Source organism: Phalacrocorax aristotelis, chromosome Z (genome assembly GCF_949628215.1).
Source record: "Phalacrocorax aristotelis chromosome Z, bGulAri2.1, whole genome shotgun sequence".
Lineage (NCBI taxonomy): Eukaryota > Metazoa > Chordata > Aves > Suliformes > Phalacrocoracidae > Phalacrocorax > Phalacrocorax aristotelis.
In genome coordinates, this window is record NC_134311.1 from 43,677,988 (window position 1) to 43,696,602 (window position 18,615).

At 41.0% G+C, this 18,615-nt stretch overlaps 1 protein-coding gene across 7 annotated transcripts in view; it reads right to left on the reverse strand.

Moving 5' to 3' along the window:
• Positions 1 to 18,615, reverse strand: part of TRPM6 (transient receptor potential cation channel subfamily M member 6) — a 96,514-nt gene that overhangs the window by 20,550 nt on the left and 57,349 nt on the right. For all 7 annotated transcript variants that reach the window (XM_075078126.1, XM_075078127.1, XM_075078129.1 and 4 more), the window contains 9 exons: positions 16,537 to 16,669; positions 13,670 to 14,814; positions 12,843 to 12,955; positions 11,813 to 11,939; positions 10,836 to 10,933; positions 8,468 to 8,526; positions 6,982 to 7,007; positions 5,156 to 5,206; positions 2,783 to 2,848 (listed from right to left, as the gene is read on the reverse strand). In XM_075078126.1, the coding sequence (XP_074934227.1) occupies positions 2,783 to 2,848; positions 5,156 to 5,206; positions 6,982 to 7,007; positions 8,468 to 8,526; positions 10,836 to 10,933; positions 11,813 to 11,939; positions 12,843 to 12,955; positions 13,670 to 14,814; positions 16,537 to 16,669 (1,818 nt within the window). The remainder of the gene's footprint in view (positions 1 to 2,782; positions 2,849 to 5,155; positions 5,207 to 6,981; positions 7,008 to 8,467; positions 8,527 to 10,835; positions 10,934 to 11,812; positions 11,940 to 12,842; positions 12,956 to 13,669; positions 14,815 to 16,536; positions 16,670 to 18,615) is intronic.

Consider the following 18,615-nt stretch of genomic DNA (forward strand, 5'->3'; position numbering starts at 1 on the left):
AGGAGGAGGTGACACGTGCTGAAGAAGCCCCACTGTATAACACACTGCCAGAAAAGGAGAAGCAGTATGCCCTGTTCACTGATGGGTCCTGTCGCCTTGTGGGAAAGCACTGGAGATGGAAGGCTGCTGTATGGAGTCCTACACGACAAGTAGCAGAAACTGCTGAAGGAGAAGGTGAATCAAGCCGGTTTGCAGAGGTAAAGGCCATCCAACTGGCCTTAGACATTGCTGAACGGGAAAAGTGGCCAGTGCTCTATCTCTATACTGATTCCTGGATGGTGGCAAATGCCCTGTGGGGCTGGCTACAGCAGTGGAAGCAAAGCAACTGGCAGCGCAGAGGCAAACCCATCTGGGCTGCCGCACTGTGGCAAGATATTGCTGCCCGGGTAGAGAAACTGGTTGTAAAGGTACGGCATGTGGATGCTCACGTCCCCAAGAGTCGGGCCACTGAAGAACATCGAAACAACCAGCAGGTAGATCAGGCTGCCAAGATTGAAGTGGCTGAGGTGGATCTGGACTGGCAACATAAGGGTGAACTATTTCTAGCTCGGTGGGCCCATGACACCTCAGGCCATCAAGGGAGAGATGCAACATACAGGTGGGCTCGTGATCGAGGGGTGGACTTGACCATGGACGTTATTGTGCAGGTTATCCACGAATGTGAAACATGTGCTGCAATCAAGCAAGCGAAGCGGGTAAAGCCTCTGTGGTATGGGGGACGATGGCTGAAATATAAATATGGGGAGGCCTGGCAAATTGACTATATCACACTCCCACAGACCCGCCAAGGCAAGCGCCATGTGCTTACAATGGTAGAAATAACGACTGACTGGCTGGAAACATATCCTGTCCCCCACGCCACTGCCCGCAACACTATCCTGGGTCTCGAAAAACAAGTGCTGTGGCGACACGGCACCCCAGAGAGAATTGAGTCAGACAATGGGACTCATTTCCGAAATAACCTCATAGACACCTGGGCCAAAGAGCACAGCATTGAGTGGGTGTATCACATCCCCTATCACGCACCAGCCTCTGGGAAAATCGAAAGATACAATGGACTATTAAAGATGACACTGAGAGCAATGGGGGGTGGAACATTTAAACACTGGGATACACATTTAGCAAAAGCCGCGTGGTTAGTCAACACGAGGGGTTCTGCCAGGCGAGCTGGCCCGGCCCAGTCAGAATCCTTACGTACTGTGGAAGGGGATAGAGTCCCTGTAGTGCACATAAAAAATATGCTGGGCAAGACAGTCTGGGTTATTCCTGCTTCCAGCAGAGGCAAACCCACTCATGGGATTGCGTTTGCTCGAGGACCTGGGTGCACTTGGTGGGTGATGCGGGAGGATGGAGGAGTCCGGTGTGTACCTCAGGGGGATTTAATTTTGGGTGAAAACAGCCAATGAACTGAATAATATGCTTTTAATTGCTATATGATGTTGTATGTCATCACTACTATGGTTGCATCAATGGAATGTTATCATGGTGGGAATCTCCCAATTAATAATAATAGCAAATGAACTTTCAATGGAACCGAGAAAAGTGCAGCAGTGAGAGAACAAGAACTACCAGTGCAGCGGTGATGGAACAAGGACTGACCTGCAACAATCTGACCCCATGCACACCGCCTCTCTGAAGGACCCTTGCAAGAGATGAAATCCAAAGTCATGGACTAAATGAACTCAATGGACATTTCACAGGCATTTTACAGGGGTGTTCCATAGACTAGTGGAATGATAATGAAAATCTGTGTATATATATATATATATTGTTAAAGGATGAGAAGATGGATAGGGATTATTGAATTTGTACTGAATAGTATGGGACCTGAGCATGATGTCAATGATATGGAATAAGGGGTGGATACTGTCATGGTTTCAGCTGGGATAGAGTTAATTTTCTTCACTCTAGCTGGTATAGTGCTGTGCTTTGAAATTAGCATGGAAAAAAAAACCTGTTGAGATAACACACAGATGTTTAGGCTGTTGCTGGGTAGCGCTTATACTAGTCAAGGACATGTCTAGCCTCCCATGCTCTGCTGGGGGCACAAGAAGCTGGGAGGGGAGGGGGCACAGCTAAGAGAGCGGATTCAAACTGACCAAAGGGATATTCCATATCATGTAACGTCATGCCCAGTATGCTACCTGGGAGGGGCTGGCCGGGGGAGGGAGGGAGCAATCGCGGCTCGGGGACGGGCAGCATCAGTCGGCGGGTGGTGAGCGGTTGTATCGTTCGTGTTTCTGCGGTTTTTTTTTCCTGTTTTCCCTTTCCTTCCTTTTCCCTTTTATTATATTAACATTATTGTCATTATTATCATAATCATTTATCATCATCATTTTATTGTAATCATTAAACTGTGCTTATCTCAACCCACAAGTGCTTTTGCTCGTCCGATTCTCTTCCCCATCCCACGGGGGGGGGGGTGAGCGAGCGGCTGCATGGTGTTTAGTTGCCAGCTGAGGCTGAACCACGACAACCACTAAGTCAAACACTGGAAGAGGTTGTCCAGCAAAACTGAGGAATCTCCATTTATAGACATATTCAAAATACAATTGGACAGGGCCTCAGCAACCTGATCTAAACTGGCAATAGGGAGTTGGACCAGATGACCTCCAAAGGTCCCTAAATTACTGCATGACTACAATTTTATCCTGGTTCATGTCTTTTCTAAAAGAAGCATTGCTGAAACTAATCCAGTGAAATTTCTCAAACACCATCTTTAAAAAGATAATGCACTGACTATTTATAAAGCGAAAAACATAATCAGGAACTTGGTACTCACCAAAGAGCTGGACTGGTGTGAATGGTATGGTCTGAGCAAGCCTCATTAAGTTGTTTCTTTCAACAGCTGCAAACACCACACATTCCATTACTATACTGAACAAACAAGCTGTCTGAGTTCCAAAAACATCTGAACGTGCCTTACTGTAGTGTACTAAGCCAAGAAGGCTGCAGTGTGATCCTCTGTGAGATCTGATCACCATTCTACCCAGCTAGCAACTCCCCTTTGCACACCCATGGTATCTCACAAGCACCAGCTGCCACTCTTTCCCCTGTCCATTGATTCCCTTCTTCCAAGGAAACAAGCTTTCTGGGATAAGCCCTTTGCATCCTGGCTGGAAGGACTTCTGCTAACTCTTCACCCTCCTCCTTCCACCAAGGGCTGCCACTACTTCCTCCTCCTGCTGGCTCCACTGCAGCAACATTCACACTGTGCCAGAGAGATGCATTGGCCCCAGCTGTCCTTACTGCCTGTCTCTGTCAGGCTCAGAATCACCTGGGGATTTAGCAAGGCATCACAGGAAAATCCAAGCTTGCCCTGCACAGAGCACTGTTTCCTCATCCAGGCTCCTCACCAAACAACATCAGTAACATTATTATATCTTCCTAATTGGCAGCTTATTTCTCAGGCAAACACCATCAAAAATTCAGAGCACCAACTGAATATTTATGGATTTGTCCTCACAATGACTCAGGTATCAGGAAGGGGGAGAGAAGTGAGAGGTGAGCCACAAACAGGGTAAGACTAGAACAAGGAGGCAACTCAGATGCTACAGTGCTGACTACCTAATTTCCCTGTTTAAAGGCTCAAGACAAAACTAGCATCCAAAGCAGAGAGTGAACCACAGCAGAGCTCTGTTTCTCTGCAGAGCAGCCAAAAATCCCTGATGGCAGATTCTTCCAGAGCTTGGACACCATCTGTCCTTCTTTTTAAGATTACTTCTCTGAGTAGAAATTAATTAGAGATTATTTAGCCAAGAGAGAGAGCAAAGGGGACCCATGACATGCCAATCCATGAATTAAGATCCTCATTTGAGAAGATCTGCATTTTAGACTCCACTTCAAGGCTTGTTTACACATTCCAAATTCAATAGGCATTGGTTAACACGCCTGAATGGTTCTGGAGCATGAACTGAAAATCAAAGTCCTCCCTTGATGCCCCACTAGGAACATGCTGTAGTCATGAAATTAGTGAATAGCAGGGACAAGGATGTGAAGTGGGGAGTTGCCAGACCTGTGCCATCTGTCAGACCCTGCCAGCACTCACTCTAGATCCTCCAGAAGCAATGTGAAGCGGACTTGCAGCAGCTGCCAAACTTGGGTCAAAACTCAAGTTCTTTTGGGTGCGCAGAAAGGCAGAACTGTATTTGCCTGCACAACAGCATAGCCAAAATATTGCATAAGCAGTATGCTGCAGGGTTTTAGTATCAAGCTTCTGGGCTTAGTTGTGTAAATTGTATCCTGACCTTCCAGAGGAAAGAAAACCTACACTGGAAACCTCTTGAGATGTTTGTCAACTCATAATGGAAGCCACTCTCATCTGCGCTAAAAAGTCCTACCTAATCCCAAATAGCATGCCTGACAAGAGCCAAATTAATCACTGCAACAATGCCACAATGTCAAAGAAATTACTCCTGTACACTGGCTACAATACTGTACACAAATTACAATAACACGAGGAGGTGTGATTCCCAGTGAAAATCACATAGTTTTTTGAACTTCAGGAGGCCGCTAATGCTTCTAGTTTACCCTAGGCTTCCATTTAAAGGAGGCCAAGTCCTGTAGGCAACAGAGACATCTACTGGCAAGCTCTCCACAGTTCTCTTCCAGGAAAAATTGAAATCCAAGCCTGGTGGGAAAATCTGTGCATTATCAATTCAAGAAAAGACAGGACTGCAGGCAATTAGCATCCAAATGATTTATTCCCTGCCAGATTTCCAGGAGTTCATAGGTATATAAACACAGATTAAGTAGTACAGGACCAATTAACTGAAGAAACCAATTCCAGAAAGTACAAAGAAGGTGGGAGGGGAAGTGACAGCTATTAACAAATGAGAGCCTCTTCTGCCACCCCCCCACCCCACCCCCAGGAAAAAGAGCTCTATTCACTGTTTCCACTGATATTTTGAAAGTGATTATCTATAATTCTGCCCTGGATTTGCCAGAAACACCCAGAATGGAGCAATTAGCAGCAAGAAAATAATTAATAATTTCCTCTCTGGAGTGTTAGGTGTGAATCAATACAGAACCTTCTTAGCAGTGGGCAAGTGTGCAACTCTTCAAAGTGAAAATCACAGAGGATGACAAGGGAAGAACTGGTGTTCTTTTTAATTTGTTAAATTACTCAGCCACCATTCTGGTGCCTCCTGCTTACCTGAGTAGTGATGATGCAGGTCTTGAGATGTTTTCAAGCAGGAAAAGATATCTGAAATAATGTTTAAAGGATCATTACCTTAATTATTATAGGAGAGATAAATGCATGATTTTTTAATTCCTTCCATCCCAGAGTTTGCCATGAAACAGATTGATCGGAATTACTGTCTCAGCATTCTAAAGAGGAGAATTACTAATAGGCTTTAACTACGTTATAATGTACAGAATATCGGCAGATTTCAGTCGTCAATGTAATATATCCAGATTACTTATTTATTCAGGGAAATGGTGGGAAAATTGTGATACTAACCTCAAGGACATGTAGATTCTCTAAGCCAATTACACCCCTGGGATATTAAAAGCACTTTGCTGTCCATCATGCTTCACAGCCTCCCAAAGGCATGATCTTTCCAACTCTATCCTCAGTCAGTAAGCATTCCATTAACTCTACTATTACACCAAAGTTATAACACTTTCCCATTAATCCACAATATCTAAAATGCTAAAATAAACAGACAAACAGTTTCTGCAGTTACATATTTAACAGCCAGATCAAATTTGGTCCTAAAATCTTTGTTTTATAAAAAGTCTTTTCAATAAAACCAGGATTAATGAGCATGTTGCTATTAATGAGATAAAATCACTTTGTTCTGTTGGAACACAGTCCTTCAAAATACCAGTTTTCAGAAAATATGTATACTGTACTACTATTAATTCTGAAAAATTAGATAATCAAGACTAAATCTTCACCAAAATATTTGAACACTACATTTTTGTCCTTGGTGTATTTTATTTGCTTGCATTCACTTTTCTAGTGAAAAAGATCTTAAATAAAAGACATAAAAAGAAGCTGGGGGAAGGGTCAACATTTCCACTGAGTGCCCTTGGTGATTCAAGGTCCCTTTTGCTCTCTTTCTTGCTGGACCCAACTAGTTTTGTTGCATTATGTATGTTGTAAAACAACAAACATGAAAAGGGAAATGGGGGCTATGTCATTCCTTTTGAGGATGGGAAAACAGGATTTTAATCAAAGCAATTGTGCGCTCCAGAAAGTAGCCCCACAACTCACTACACTTGTAGCAGTGTGCTTCAGCACCACAGTGTTTTGTGCACAGCCGGACCCAGAAGGTGCAGCACTTGAAGGGGAGGTAAGTCTAAGAGCAGCTTGTTTCTGCGTCACAGCTAGCCTCAAAAAGATATGATGCCCAGCTGCTCAGCCTGTTACAGCTAAGTGGCATGTCAGGGAAACTGGAAGATAGCCTAAAAGGCAACAACTACAAGTCAAGTTAACTAGCACTCTTGTGGAACAAAGCAATTCCTCACTATAACCTTAAATTTCTTCATTGGCCATTTCATAAAATTCAGTCCTTCACTGATTTCATCATTTCAGGGAAACCACGAAAACAGAGGAATTACACCCAACTGCAACTGGAAAAATCAAGCATACATTAAAAATTTTATAACACAATCTATCTTGAGGTATACACCCTGCTTTAACTCAGGAGGTCTCTTAGACTGCCAGGGATGAAAGCAGCACCATCATCCTAAAGAGCTTTTTCCTGCTAAAAAGGACAACACCGCTGGGCAGACCAGAGTAAAACTAGATTTTTTCTTTTAAGATTTTGCAGTTATCGTGAGAAAAACATGTCTCCATAAAAAAAATCCTTCACTTTAAAGTACAGATAGTAACTAACATATGAAATAATGGTTGAACATTTTCCTATAACCCTCCAACTATAGTAAATTAACTTTGTTTTGGATTTTATAGTTCAGAATTGAGGTTTGCAGAGAGGAATTAAAATGAGTGACAAGCAACCAAAAACTTACTGTCAGTTTCCTCTGAAGTTCTCAACCTGTTTAAAAGCAAACATTTGATATTTTACTCCAAAATGTCTAACAGTGGTTCACATAAGGAGATGTCACCTATGTGAAGGCAAGATTCAAAAAGGTTTGATCAGGAATCATAAAACGAAATAACCCTCAGTGCAATTTTATTCATTGCAACAAACAGCAAATAATCTTCAGTTACTGAGGAATAGCCACATTTTTCTGCACGTTTCTTTCTCTGCTTTATGGTGATCTGCTTTTACGATTCTGCACCGCTGTTCATATAATTTACACTACAATAATAGTTGTCAGCTGTTATAACTAACAGCTATAACCGTTATGGACCACTTCAATCACATACACAATTGTTCATTTTTCAATCAATGCTGAGATGTATTCAGAGTTATATAAATGCCATTACAATTGCTTGCACAAAACCAAACCTTTTAAACTGATGGTCCTTTGGATTAGCAAGGGTGCAGAGAGACTACAGCATAAGCGTTAATGTTAAAGCAGTCTTTGTTACAGAAGACAGCGGTTATGATTCACCTCATAGACCAGACTGAAGACAACAGGCTAAGTGACAGAATCAGGCCACTCAAAGGCCTATAAGTCCTGCTGGTAAGTATGCAGTTTGCCTACTGCCTATAAATGACTGGGGAAAAAAAAAAAACAACCCACCACAGGATGGGTGAAAAAACCCAGTATCTTTTTTCCTCTTCTCATGTTGAAATTATATGCGATGTGACAGCTTTCTAGTGTCTTTTATTTATTACATCCATAATGTTACTAGGTAAGAGAGAGAGAAAATAAAATGATGAAAATAAGAAAGACAAGGAAAAGGAATATAGAGACAACACTGCATGTCGAAAAAGTACCCCAAATGTTAAGATAATGATCTAATGATCAATCAAGCTGGGGAAAAAAAAAAACAACCCACAATAAAATTGCAAACACTTTGGAAATCAGTATACTTTCACTAAATAAAACCAAAGCTTAATAACTACTGAAAACCTATTAAGAAAACCAAGCTAAATATTTTGTAAATGTGCGGACTCAGTACCAAAGAGATTAATCAGAGAATGAGAGAAGCTTTCAGGTGCTGCTAGCATTTTAATTATTAAAAAAGAAAACATGTAATTTGCACAGCAAAAGCAAATGCAACTTTTCATGGTACCTGGATTGGAATAATGGCTAGTTAAAGATGCTGTTGTGATCTTAGTGACTGAATTAGAAAATTGGATTATTGTTGGCATTAAAAGGGGTGTCTATTCCACCTAAAATTATACTCTCCGTTTAAATGGATCTCCTTTATCTCTATTAATAAGGTTTCATTTAAAGAAACACTGAATTGCCTTAACTCTTTGTTTCACATAAATATCTCATCCTAAGTATGTTGCAGAACTGAAGTGGAAATCTGCAGAATGTATAGAAGTCTCTTTCTAAAAGCATGTGATGGATATCATAATATACTAATAATACATACGAGGAATTCCTGTTCAGATTACTTTTCCTGGTGGTTCCAAATATGTTATTACTTAAATCCTGTAAAGAAGAGAGGTACTTTTACTGGTAAAATCAGCACATCACTGTCATATACACACTGCACAACTCAAAAAGGTATAATCTTGAAAACACTTACTGTTATGCTTATTGTTAGCATGAATAATGACACTGATAGGCAGCTGAATCACAGTATTCCCATACCTACACTAAAATGGAACTAATTTGCTCTCGTTAGAGTTTTCCATGCTGTCTCCATACATTTGAATAAAATACTCGTATACCCACCTATATCTCAACAAAAGTATGTTAAAGGTCTTCTAATATGGACAGTATTAGAGAAGTTCTTTTATATTGGAAAATTCCATTTTAGGGAGAGGCTTCACAGCAGTTGAAAATAAAATGCACCCTAAGCTTCTATAACAGAAGAAGAAAACAGACTGAGCAGGAGTGATATTTAGATCACATATTTTCCAGGTCTTATCATTAAAGAGGTACTCAAATAGTCTTTTAAACTTCCAGCCATATTAGGGAAAATTGGGCCAGCTGGGTCATCCTAATGTGCTAGTCATAAATGGGATTATTCTTCTGAATAGTAATCAGGAAGATTTCAATCCTCAAAAGAAAAACAGCCCCCCAAAGAAGTTCAAAGACAATGAAGTTTAAAGATAAGTTAACTAAAATTCAGCTACAAATATTATCTGAAATTTAACTCACAATGTTGCTGTTTCACTCATATTTTCACCTTGTAGCTTCCTCTGCAGGTAAAAACATCTTTAACAAAACCAAAACCTTCCTACACACACCCGTGCTTTGCTCCCTGGTACTCATCAGTAGGGATTTCCGAACCACTGGTCTTCAATGGGTAAACCTGAGAAGCACCACTTCAGGAAAAATAAATTTCTTTAAAATATACTGTACTCGAAGTGGAACTGTTGGACACAGCAACATTGTTACATCTCACTGATACATATATGTATAAACTCTCATAACCCAGACAGGACTCAAGGAGAGGCATAGTGACTCAGTGGGTATTGGAGGCTGTGTCTTGAAAGAGTAAATAATTTGAAGTGGGTGTTCTGGAATTGACTAGTTTTGGCCAACTCCAATTCTGCTGTAATCAGTGGAATTTTTCTGCGAACTTTAAAAATCCCACCTTTGAGTTTTACCCAAAACATCTTAATATGAGTTTTGAAGCACCAGATTACTTGGCCCCTTCACACAGTTTCCCTAACTGTAACTTTATTTTGTTTGTCTGACCTTGTGTTTCACATCTCAAAGATTTATTGATTCGAACTCCACACTTAGGTTTTACAGAATACAAAATCAGTAAATTTATTCCTATTTCTCTCTCTGTCTCGCTTGCTCCTCTTTCATACAAAAACCTGCCATTTTTAAAATTTAGATTCAAGATCTCTTCCCTGGTATTTGGGATTCAAATTCTATTGCACTCAGAAGAACGGCTCTGAAACTATCTGGTTTCTTTTTATTCCTTTTAAAAAAAAAAGGTAACTCAGCATTTACAGTGAAAAATAAGCTAGGCTTTTAAAGATCACAATTTTAATAATCAAGAGTGCTATAAGTAAAACAGGCAAGGAAGGGTGCTCTTAAAAAAAGGAAGAGGAAAGGATTATTTCACAGTTCCTTTTCTTAATTTATTATTTGTTAATTTCCTTTCGTACCTCTGAGATACTCCTACACAACATACTGAAAGATAAATTTTCTTTCATTACCTACACCATTTTAAAAGAGAGAGAAGTTTCTATAATCCAGGAAATATAAATTGGTCTAGCCTATCAAAGTTGATTTACATAGGCAGAGGACCTTTAGATTATGGAGCTGCAAATTATTCTGATAAATAATAAGATATGGTGTTTAAAAGCCAGTGGTTATAATCTAAGCTTTGCATTTATTATCAATATTTAACTCCCACTTTGCAAGAAATAACTATCTCTGTGTGATAGATTAAGAGCTATATAGCTAACTTTCCAAAATTTACTTCCCTCTGCTAAACAATTCTGCTCACAGGTTCAATACTAAGCTGTGTGCTCACTCATTTCCTAATGAAACATCAACATGCATCATTTCTGACCAACTTCATACTCAGAATCACTCCATGATTCAATAATTTAATATCCTACTTCAATAATCTTAATAGAGTGTTAACAGCTGTTAAATTATTCAGCTACTCACACACGTGCACTGTGCCAGCAGACAACAAAGCTCCTTATTTCTCAAGCGGTATTTCATGACAAAGATCCTATAGTGGCAAGTCCAGGGATGTCAGCAGAGCTACCGTGGGCTCATCCCAGCCAGAACTATGGACTAGGATTTATAATCTTAGGTCTTACCTCTTGAGAATGCCTCAGGTAATCACAGAATGGTATGGTGTGCCTGCTGATGTCTTGATTTTTTATTTTCTCATGTATGTAACTGAAACGTTCCAAACCTATTCAAAAAACCAGGTGTCAGCTATTTCCAGAGTGTAAATTAACAGCTCTACTGCTACAAACTAAACCCCTATACAGTGCTATAAACTCCTGTATACCATATTGCCCCAGCAAATGCATAATGGTCTATAAAAGCAATAACAGAATTTCATAGGGTTAAAAGATTGTTTCCATTCTCTGTCAGCTGATTGAGGAGTGCAGCCCTTCTCAGACCATGCTGTGCTGAGTCACAGCATTTCCTGGTGCGTCTCCCAGCAGCTTGCAGGGTGAAGCCAGTAAGCCGCATCACAGCAAAGCTGAAAGATAAGATGAACTATGCAAAGGATTTCTGAGAATGGAAGAGCTGGAGAATTACTAAGAGTAAGAATATCATTCCCTTTTCATTCCAACAGAGACTATACAGAATTCATTTATTGTCTTTGGAGGATGAGTTCCTGAGCAACGAGTAATGAATAATGCATGCAGAGGATCTGCCAGCAGATACAGTACAGCAGCACTGCCTGTGAGTGTAAATGCCCTGAGAAATTCACGAGAGAGTTTATTTTTGCAATTAGCCATGATGCTACTTTAGAAGACACCTCAGGAAAGGAGACAAGGATATCATCCTCCTTGCTTCCTACTTATTCCTGAGGGTCAGTACTCTACTATCTCCCATGTGAGACAGGCAGCACTCCCAGAAAGATTTAACTGATCATCCATCCAACCTATACGCCTTGTGTCTCTGCAATGACACAGCAAATAACCAAGTCATGTGTGCCTGCAACCTAATTCTAATTCTGCAAAAATTATGCCATGAGGTGAAAGTGGTGGATGACACTTTGAATTTGCTTTTCTTTAAAAGCTGTTCTGAATTTCACTGTCTGCAAAATACCACATACTTAGCTGACTGAAATTAGACACAGTGAGCCAGTTCTTGCTGTGTTTCTCTTGCTCATCCCAGACACTGATCTCTGCAGGCTCTGAGCTCACTTGGGTGTTCTGGGGACAATCATCCACTCTAATCACCTGGCAAGACACAGACAAAATGACACTATTTATAGGATGACTAGCACCTGCAGTTTGTCTGACAGCCTATGACATGGCGTTTCAGAGCATCACTGAAATGCCAATGACTGAGCTCGCTCCCAACTGAGGAACAGATTTTCCCATTTTTGTTATAAGTTGCAGAAGACACATTGCTTTTGTCTAGTAAATACTACTGATGAAAGATCTAGCATCACAGCTTTTTAAAACAAAGTTCGAAGTCCCTAAAAATACCATCAGAGGTGTTAGGTCTCAAAGTTCAAGTCAAAGACCTGTTCACTTATGTAAACAAATCAGTCTTCAGCTTTGACCTCATTAAACAGAGATAAATCTTTCCAGCTGCCAAAGATCCTGGGAATCTCTTTAGAACTTTATAAATAGAATTTTATGTATGTACACATGTATAGAGTTACAAAAGTTGCCCCATACATATGATACAATCAATATGCTGTCTGCAATGTGCTCATTGTTTGATGGATTCAGATAAAACACTTCAGGACTCTTGTAGGCAGGAGACAACATTACGAGGTCTGGCTTGCTTGTTTTCAGTGGCTCACCAGTCCTTCAGTCTACCCCAGATCATATGAAGCCTCCCCAAGTCCTCCTGCCAGCTAAAGTGCAAGGACTGATTCCTTTATGTGTAAAATCAATAACACTACCAGTATACTGTCTAGCAAAGTCCATAGATCTCAACATGTTCAAAATTGAAATCCCACACATTCAAACAAAAGGGAAATTAAACCAAAGACAGACACATAAAGACACTCCAATTTGTGTGCAGCATCTTAAATGTATGCATTTTCAACAAAGCCACTCCACAGAACTGCTCTTAATGAATGAAAAAGATAGCTATCGGATATGTGATTCTCTTGCATCTGCACATACCGGCACCTGGAGGGGTTTTTGATTCTTCTTTCCTCTCCCAGACTTTATGTCTCTGTTTTGTTGTTTTGCTTTTGTTGCCTCATTGTAGTGTAGCTCACCAGGTCCTAAAGACTCTGGGGGAAAAAGTCAAAAAACACAATTAAGCTACAGAGCTTTTGTTTACTAAGAGAAGATCTGATAAGACTGAGAGTTCAAAGATCTCCAACGAAAGCTGAGAAAGACTTGTGACACCCAAAGGTGATACTCATGCAGTTCAATGCAAAGATGTGCACCATCGCAAGACAAAAAACAGCAAATGTTATTCAGCATCTCATACTTTTCATACTTTGAATCTGCTATAGTTTAGCTGTTGGTAAGCAAACTCAGTGGTGGACAGGGAGGGTTTTAAACTGGCTATAAAAACATATACCTCTTCATTCTTCATGCATCCATCTGACCTATGATACTGCTAATGTATCTCTTAGGGATTGTGTAATTTATTTTGGCTCCTGCAACTCTCGTATTGCATCTCCTGGGGCAGGAGACTTCCCTGGAGTGAGCACAGTCCCTCTGTCACCCCAGCTGTGTAGCCACAACCATAGGGATCCCATGAGATTGGGAGTATCAGGGTGGCTGACACACAGGAGTGGTGCAGCTTGGATATCAGGCACACTTCAGAAATTCTCTACAGTCATCAGACCCAGCACAAAGAAACTGAAGGAGTAACTCCGGACTCTCCTACTACCCTCAACTGCAGCTAAAACCTCCTGGGTGCAAATGAAACATTTTCATAATGTCTTGGGCTTCCCAGTAAAAGATATTGTACAGGCGTAGTGTGTTATAATTACCACCTATTGCTTTGCAGGTTTCCCCTCTTTTCTCTTTCTTAGGAGACTGTAAGCTGTTGGTCCTGCGGAAACTCCAGTCTCTCCAGAGTGGGCTGATCCAGAAGGAGGTGCTACGTTTTAGCTTGTTCTGAGAGATGATGCTGCTGTGACATGACCTGTCGGCGTTGTAGGAGAAGGATTTTGATTCTCTTATCTGGACATGCCTGGGAGAACTACCTGTGCAATTGCAGTCACTGTTATAGGTGGAATGTATGCACAGGGCCTTCTTTTTTTTCTTTCCTGAGCTGAAAACCCCTTTTTCATCACCTTCAGAGAATCCCCAGTTCACATAACCACCTTCAGTTTCTTCCCTGTCATCGCAGGAGGGTGCTGCACTCTCTTCAATATCCAGCAATGGCCGGAGACCAAGAGGATGACCGGCCCCTACAGCATTAGTCTCTTCTGATTGCAAATGAGTAACAAAGTCTCTCTGGCTCCATTGAAAATCTTCTGGCTCTTTTCCAATGAGATTGACACTCTGCAAGTTTTGCTGCACCACAGTGCTACTTTGCAGTTCATCTCTGAATGCATCACCCCTGTACTTGGCAGGAGTGCTCAAAAAGGACAAATTTAAGGTGACATCCTCAGGGAAAGACCCTCCCTGATGGTCAGGGGGCACCAGCAAAAACTGTCCATATCTAGGGGTTGACTTAGTCTCAGAGGATATTCCTGAAGTGACTGTGTCACTTTCCATTTCTATCTTTTGAGAGCTGTCCTCTACCACCTCCTTACTCTTGGTCCTCAATACGTTGTCTTTGCACTCTGATGGCCACTGACTCCTTACCAAGCTCCGTAAGAGGGAGGGTGGCATGCTGTAGTAGTGGTACTTCTTGTCATACAAACATTCCAGGCTGCTCAAGGTCTTGGAATAAAGTGCATTGCTCCAGCTATGGGGCAGCTTCCTACAGGTTCGATGTTTTGTGTCAGCCAGTAAGGCTTCTTCCACCTGTAAGGTGTCTACAGCTGAAAGCACTTTCAGGATGTCCACTGTCAAAGCAGACAGGTCTTGCAAATGTCCTAGCTGGCTGTCCAGGGAGAGTAAAGACTCCTTGATATAAAATACCTTCTCATGCACTTCTTTAAGCTGCAGAAACATCTCCTCCACTCTAGGCGGAAAAAGAAAAGATAATTAAAATACCAAAACAGGTCTTTAATTCTGTTTGCCGGATGATGAAGGAACCCATTAACACATTTCAAAAAGTCAGTGTTTCAAACAGCCCTTTATTTTTTTTAACGTGACTTCCATTCCCATGAATATCTATATTTGATAAAACCCACACAGACTTACACCATATCATTCAGATTACTGGGCCAACAGCCAGTGACTTTTAAGGAAACAGGCTTTATGCTCATGGAGTATCTATTTTAAAAACTGCTCTTTTCCTACTAATGTCCATTCCTTGCCATAGAACCACTATACCAGGGACAGCACAACACAGCTTTGAAAATGCTAAATTGGTTCTTGCTGTAAAAGTAAAATGCTGTAAAGTATACTTCTTGTCAGCCAGTAATCCTGCATTTCTACATTTCTTGTGCAAGCATGAGAAGGAAAAGGCTTACACAAATCTACAGATAGTCTTGCATTTCTCAAACACTGGAGACTGCTGGGAAAAGGGTTTTCCCAACAACCTATTTGGCCTCTGGGAACAGATTCTGTATGTCTGATGCCATCAATTACCTTCAGGTAGAATTAAACTGCCCTAAAAGCAAAGCCTTTTTCATGGTCTTCCCCATTGAATAATACAAGAACTTTTTGGCCTGGAATGATATCATTTTAACCAAATCATTATCTTCATGTTTCCTGAAGATATTCTCTCTGTGCTCTAGCACGAAGACAATGATAAACGCAAAAGTTGCTCCTTTCCTCTGTCACCGAGTAACTGAAACTTGTAGTATTTAACCAATAGCTGAATAAAATCAAAGGCCAGTGTTCCAAAATATTTTATTAATCTAAATTAATTTCTTGTATTAATGTTACACAATGCTGTGAAGTGTGTTTCACCTTTGCACTCAGAAAAAAATTCCTTTCCAGAGCTGTATTTATCCACTAAATGAAATCTTCTTGCTGTAATGGATTCTGCAGCTTTTGAACAAAGCTACTTTTTTCTTTGTTTTACAGGGGACATTAATTTTGCTTCTGTGTTTTGTTTTGGTATGCAGAAAATATGAACAGGTAAAGATTAAGAGGCTATCTTTCTCTAGGCAAAACAAATTTATTAGATGAGATCAGTATTGGCATTCAGTAAGATTTTTTATAGTGCTCACTTTCTTTAATATTTCCCATTAAACTTAATGGCAGCTTTTCCACTGATTTCAATAGAAAGCTAAAATAGGCCAACACTGAGAGTTTTGAAACCCCATTGACAGTTGTGTATTGACATTTTGCAAGACATGACACTACATTGCAGATATAGCTACAATGGTTATACTATTATTTCTGTAAACAGCAGTTATACTCAATCACAAGCAATACTCTCACAGCGTTCCTACACTGCTAAGACTTTAAATAAAAATATGTATCGTATGTCATACTCTGGCATGTTTTCATGGTGCTACCTGGTCTGAAAAGGTGAAACTGAGCAACACCTTACTGTACCCCTTTAACCACCTGCACACTGTACACATCTGGGGATGCAATTCTGCCAGCAAGGTTTCCCACCCAGACCTGCCATGCAGTTCAGATACATGACATTTCCATCAAATCAGCAAGGTCTATGCATGTCACTGCTCCTCATGTTCACAGTCACCATAACCCATTCCAAAAGCTTATCAAGGTCTTTTTATATGATGGGTGTATACAAAGAGCAGAAATCTGCAGCAAAACACACCTTTCTGTTGTCAGACGGATCCTTTCACTGTCACTGGAACTCAGGCTTTCATTCTTCTCATGAAAATATTTTTCCACGCACTGTTCCTCAAAGTCATGTAGTTTCTTTAACTCTTCATCACTCAGGTATAGCTCTGAACAAAGGAGGTAAAAGGTGGTATGAAGCATCCGTAAGAAAAAAAAAGAAAACAGTCAGAACAGGTTTCCTATCACTCTCTTCACAAGAATGAACCAGATCTAACTCCATGAATTTGGGCTTGTGTATAAAGAATTACCATGCAAAATAGGTGTAAATGTGTTTCTCCTCTTTCCTTAGACAGGGAGAAAAACGACACTGACAAAAATTCCAGCGCACTCCCTTTTAAAGCCTCAAAAGGACATACCCAAATGGCTTATCACAGAGGTGTATTTTCTCCCCAGTTTTTTCCTGTATTTTGTTATACATCTGTAACTCAAAAGACTTAGATATAGATGCATAAGACTTACAGGATTTTACTAGAAATTGGTCCAGCCAATCCTTTAGGACAAGTCACCAATAACAATTACAGTCCTTTCAGGCACTCAGAGCTACAAAGGTTTTTTTCCCCTAATTGCTTCACACGTTCAGATATATAAAACAATAAGCAAGATTACTGGGTGAAAAAGAACACATTCAAAAGTTTAAAACTCCACAACTTGGACTGCTCATGATGCTATTCTTCTAGCACACCAAAAATTCTGAAAGAACAGGTTGATTTTAAGACCATATGAAGAAATGCATAGAGTGGAAAGCTGCTTCTCTGATCCAAACTCTGCAACTTCCAAGCTCCATTTTTCTTTCGTTTTTCACATACCAGAGTCCCCACTGTACTTGCTAGGGGAGTATCTATGCCAAGCAACATGTCAGTGTTTGCTACAAGCATGTAATACTTGGCTGCAACACACAGCTCAGCAGGGAAGCCCCCTGCAGTGTTCTGGGGTTCCCCTCTCACTTTGAATGAGACTCAATCACCTCCTAGGCTCTTGTCCCCCCTAAACCATCTGTGTTCTTGCCTCCAAGATTTTACTCTGTATCTTGGTATTTTCATTGATTTTCCACAGGGTGGCACTGGACCCTCATTGCTAAAACCAGTTAATTATTACCACCCCAAAATTTAAGTAGAAGAAACTTATCAAGCAATGCATAGGCATAGGCATATAAAAAAAGGGACACAATGGTAAACAAACAGGAAAAAGTCTCTTTCTGAGGGAAGTGTAGGCAAGGCATGAGCCCTCTTCTATCCAAAGACTTTTAGATGTGCTAAGCAGTGTTTCAGTTTTCCTTGTGCCTTATGCACCTTACAAGTAAGAAACCCTCTGTGCCACATCAGTGCATACTATGCATGCATATAAAATAAGCAAGTGGTACTTCAAAGGCAGGCTGCTGTATCCAGTCATGATGGAGGGGCTGAGCCTGGGAGCAGCAGTTAAGTGGCTTAGCATTGATTAGTTAAGCCCATTTTCTAATTCTCTAACCACCTGTGAGCATACCAGGTATCTTCAGGGATTCATGCTCAGCAGAGAAAATCCTAAGTGGAGCATAACTTAGGCAGGGTCTGCTCACCTCTGTTATTAGGCATCAAGGATGTATATTGCATCAAAATGGATGAGGCTGTATAATACTGTGCGCCAGTGTTCCCCAATGTTTTTTTAGATAAGGTTATAGACACCAGCCTCTCCTCCTCCCCATTCCCCTGCCTCACCTCACCAACCACCAAGCCCCTCTACTGAGTATTCATTCCCATCCCAACATCTTGTGGTCCCCTCCCTGCAATGGCTAGCACTGCTCCGGGCAGAGCTGCAGAAGCTGGCCACAGTGGGACAGGGGAAAGGCATTGCCTTAAAGAGGCAGTAGGAAGGACCCTGGGATGGAGAAGTGCAGGGTGGGAAGGGAGAAGGAGGTGGCATTAAGGTGCAGTGATGAGCCAGTGTACAAAGGGAAGGATGCAGTGAGGAGGTGGGAGGTCACTATGCTCTCTCTCTGCATCTACCATCACTGGATCTTCTCTGTCCTTGGGCTCTGTGGCTACTTCCTCTGGGCAATTAAAAAGGAATTGTTGGT